At 65.9% G+C, this 3,518-nt stretch overlaps 1 protein-coding gene across 2 annotated transcripts in view; it reads left to right on the top strand.

Moving 5' to 3' along the window:
• RGS11 (regulator of G protein signaling 11) overlaps positions 1-3,518 on the top strand; it is an 8,232-nt gene that overhangs the window by 1,426 nt on the left and 3,288 nt on the right. Inside the window, exons 7-15 of one of the 2 annotated variants that reach the window (XM_027771023.1) lie at positions 147-225; positions 571-652; positions 1,288-1,356; positions 2,404-2,427; positions 2,611-2,672; positions 2,748-2,861; positions 2,937-3,052; positions 3,142-3,229; positions 3,301-3,439. In XM_027771023.1, the coding sequence (XP_027626824.1) occupies positions 147-225; positions 571-652; positions 1,288-1,356; positions 2,404-2,427; positions 2,611-2,672; positions 2,748-2,861; positions 2,937-3,052; positions 3,142-3,229; positions 3,301-3,439 (773 nt within the window). Of the gene's footprint in view, positions 1-146; positions 226-285; positions 426-570; positions 653-1,287; positions 1,357-2,397; positions 2,428-2,610; positions 2,673-2,747; positions 2,862-2,936; positions 3,053-3,141; positions 3,230-3,300; positions 3,440-3,518 lie in introns of those variants that run through there. The other variant, XM_006146341.3, reaches the window with a different exon arrangement.

Below are 3,518 nucleotides of genomic sequence, written 5' to 3'. Positions count from 1 at the left end.
CGCCCCCTCCCCTCCCACCCATCTACTGGGCCAAGAAGAACATGCAGACGCGGGGGGCCCTGGCCAGCCATGAGAAGGTGAGCCCCTCCCACATCGGGCCAGTGCTGTGGGGCGGGGCGGGCCTGGACCCACAGAACCCTCCGTCCAGGAGCTCTACGGCCAGCTGCCCAGGAGGATTAGCCACGCGTGGGACCTGGTGCTGATGCAGGCCCGGGAGCAGCTGCGGTGAGGCCCGCCACCCCCAGGGCTGCTCACGAAGCCCCTGGCCGGAGCAGCTGTGAGCCCCTCCCACATCGGGCCAGTGCTGTGGGGCGGGGCGGGCCTGGACCCACAGAACCCTCCGTCCAGGAGCTCTACGGCCAGCTGCCCAGGAGGATTAGCCACGCGTGGGACCTGGTGCTGATGCAGGCCCGGGAGCAGCTGCGGTGAGGCCCGCCACCCCCAGGGCTGCTCACGAAGCCCCTGGCCGGAGCAGCTGTGGGACGGGATCTTGGCTGCTGCCCAGGCCCTGGCCTCAGGGTGGGGGCATATGGTGGGGATTGCACACCCAGCTCTGCTCACTTCTTCCAGGGCAGCAAAACTGCGCAGGAAAGGGGACAGGCTGGTGATGGCATGCCAGGAGCGGAGGTACTGGCTGGTGAACAGGCCTCCGGTGAGCCTGGGGGGGTGTGGGCTGGGGGTGGGGCTCGGGACAGTGCTGGGGGGACAGGGCTGGGAGGGGACAGGGCTAGGGGGAGGACAGGGCTGGGGGCAGGGCTGGGGTCAGGCAGGGCTCCCCTGGGCAGGAGCAGCGATCAGGTCAGTGTGCTTGCCGCTCCCATCAAAGGCTCTCTCAGGGTCCCCCTTTTAAGCCCATGGGAACTCTTGGTCCTGGTGGAAGACACAGGTCTTCAGTGTGACTCAGCCCGGTTTCCCTAAGAACCACAGAGTCGGGCCTGAGGCTGCCCCGACCCAGGCCCTGGGGCAGGCCAGCTTCTCTCTGGGCCTAGTGAGGCACAGGGAAGCCACGTGGGCCAGGCACAGGGACTGAGGTCTCACCAGGAGGATCCGGGGTCCTGCACAGGCCGGGCTGGCCCAGAACCACGGTCTCGGCAGGGGTGTGAGGCCCCTGCCCTCTGGACGGTGGGAGACCCAGAGGATGTGGCCGGGCTCTGCAGTCCCCGTGTCGGCTTCCGTACGGAAGGGCAAAGCACGCCAGCGTGTGGGGTCTGGGTGGGAACCCGGCCTGGGGCAGGGGTCTCTGACAGCTGTCCGAGTGCATCTGCCTCATCTCACCGCCCTCTGCAGCCAGGGGCTCCCTGCGTGCTGGAGCAGGGCCCAGAACGGGGCTCCCGCATGGCCAGCCGGGTGCAGAAGGTGAGCACGGGCACTCTCCACGGCCCCGGCTCCAGTCCATGGCTATCTGTCTGGCCTTCGGTCACCCAGATGGCACTTGGCACAGCCCTCCGGGTCCCTGGCTGGCTCCCGCCTCACCTGTGCTTCCTGCTCTGTGTCGCCCTCTCTTGCTGCCTGCCTACTGCTCCTGGCACGAGTAAGTGGACTGGACGGGGCGGGGGTCTTCCCCGGGGCACAGCCTCAGGGGCAGGCAGTTGGAGGGATGACAGCAGGACTGTGGGCCTAAGGAACCTGGCTCAACCAACCACCTCCCTGCAGGGCCCCTGGGGGCCTCCAGAACCAGACGTCCTGGGTTCAAATCAAATCCCACCCACAGGGGCCCCCGGACAGAGCAGTGCCAGCTCAGCTCTCCCTCCCGACCACACACAGGTGACACTGCTCCTGGGCTGAGGGGTGTTCTGACAGCAGGTGCCTGGCTGATCAGAGGCCGGGCTCGGTCAGCCCTCCACAGCCACGGTGTTTAAGAAAAATTTAAATACATTTTAAAGTATGACATTCTAATCACAATTATGGAACTTCGAGGCAACTTTGAGAACTGCAGGTTTTATGGAACATTCTAGAAGCCACCTAGAAAGTCAGAACCCCATTCAAGGAACTCCTAAGGGCCGGGGCCTGAGCTGCTGTCATGCCTGGTCCAGCCCAGGGAGGGGCCCTTCAGCTGGGGATTTTGGGCCCAGCCAGGGACCTGCCTTCTTATTTATTTATTTATTTTCTTTTTTCTGGAGAGGTTTTTGCTATAGTGCGCTCGCCAGAAAGACAGAGAGAGACAGAGAGACAGAAAGTGAGAAATCACCCCCCAGGGGGGATGGTCACGCCGCAGTCCCTTCTCCTCCATTCTCCTCTCGGGATCTTGGGCACATGCACACATGGGCCCAGCGTGAGTTTAAGGCACCGGGTCTGGGACTCGTACCGCGGTCGACTACATGGGAGTCCAGCGACATAGCCATTACACTAACTGCTGGTCCTGGTACCTGCCTTCTTACCACCCACCTTCCCCTCCAGACCAAGAACACGGAGTTCTATAAGCGGGAGGTGAGTCCCACTGCAGCCCAGGCCCTGACTCGGGGCTGCCGGGCTGCCGTCCCACGGGAATGGAGGACTGCCCAGCCCAGCCCAGCCCAGCCCAGCCCAGGCCCCCATTTGGGCCTGCGGTCCCACGGGGTGGAGACTGCCGGGCCCAGCCCAGCCCAGGCCCAATTCGGGTCTCTCTCCTAGATTGAGTGCTACAGAAAGGCTCTGCTTAGGACCCGGGCGAAGTCCTCTGTCTGCCTCGAGGCGTGAGTAGGGTCAGGTGGTGGCTAGAGGCCCACCAGAGCCTGGACCGGTCCTCACGCTGGCTCCTGCACCGCCAGGCACCTGAAGTTCTGCAGCCAGCATGGGCCACACGACCCCGTCATGTCCGGGTGCCTGCCCAGTAACCCCTGGGTCACAGACGACGTCGCCTACTGGGTCACGAATGCACCCCTGTGAGTGGGCGGGGTGGGCTGCAGGCTGCGCCTGGATGGCCGTAGGCCAGGGTCAGCTCACCCCTCCCCCCCCAGGGCGTCTGCACCCACCAGGCTCCGCGTGGAGCGGTGGGGCCTCAGCTTCCAGGAGCTCCTGGGAGACCCCGTGGGGCGGGCCAGGTTCCTGGACTTCCTCGGGAAGGAGTTCAGCGGTGAGCAGCCCCAGGGCCGGCCGGCCCTTTCAGTTCTGCCCTGCCCGCCAGCCTGGTCCAGGCGGCCCTGACTCAGTCACTGCCCCCAGCTGAGAATCTGAGCTTCTGGGAGGCCTGTGAGCAGCTGCGCTATGGAGAGGAGGCCCAGGTGCCCGCCCTGGTGGACGCTGTGTACCAGTGAGTGCCCGCAGGGCGGTCAGCCGGGGGCGGTGCTGCCAGCTGCGGCACCCACGCATCCCCACCCCCAGGCAGTTCCTGGCCCCTGGCGCTGCCCGCTGGGTCAACATTGACAGCCGGACGATGGAGCGGACCCTGGAGGGGCTGTGCCGGCCCCACCGCTACGTCCTGGACGACGCCCAGCTACACATCTACGTGCTCATGAAGAAGGTGCGGCCGGCCCCAGGGCTGGGACTGCTGGCCACGCTGCCCTCCCCATGGGCCCGGGGCTGCCGGCTGCCGGCCGCCC

The sequence above is a fragment of the Tupaia chinensis genome, unplaced genomic scaffold (genome assembly GCF_000334495.1).
Source record: "Tupaia chinensis unplaced genomic scaffold, TupChi_1.0 Scaffold000178_1, whole genome shotgun sequence".
NCBI lineage: Eukaryota > Metazoa > Chordata > Mammalia > Scandentia > Tupaiidae > Tupaia > Tupaia belangeri.
This window is presented reverse-complemented; position numbering and strand designations above follow the sequence as displayed.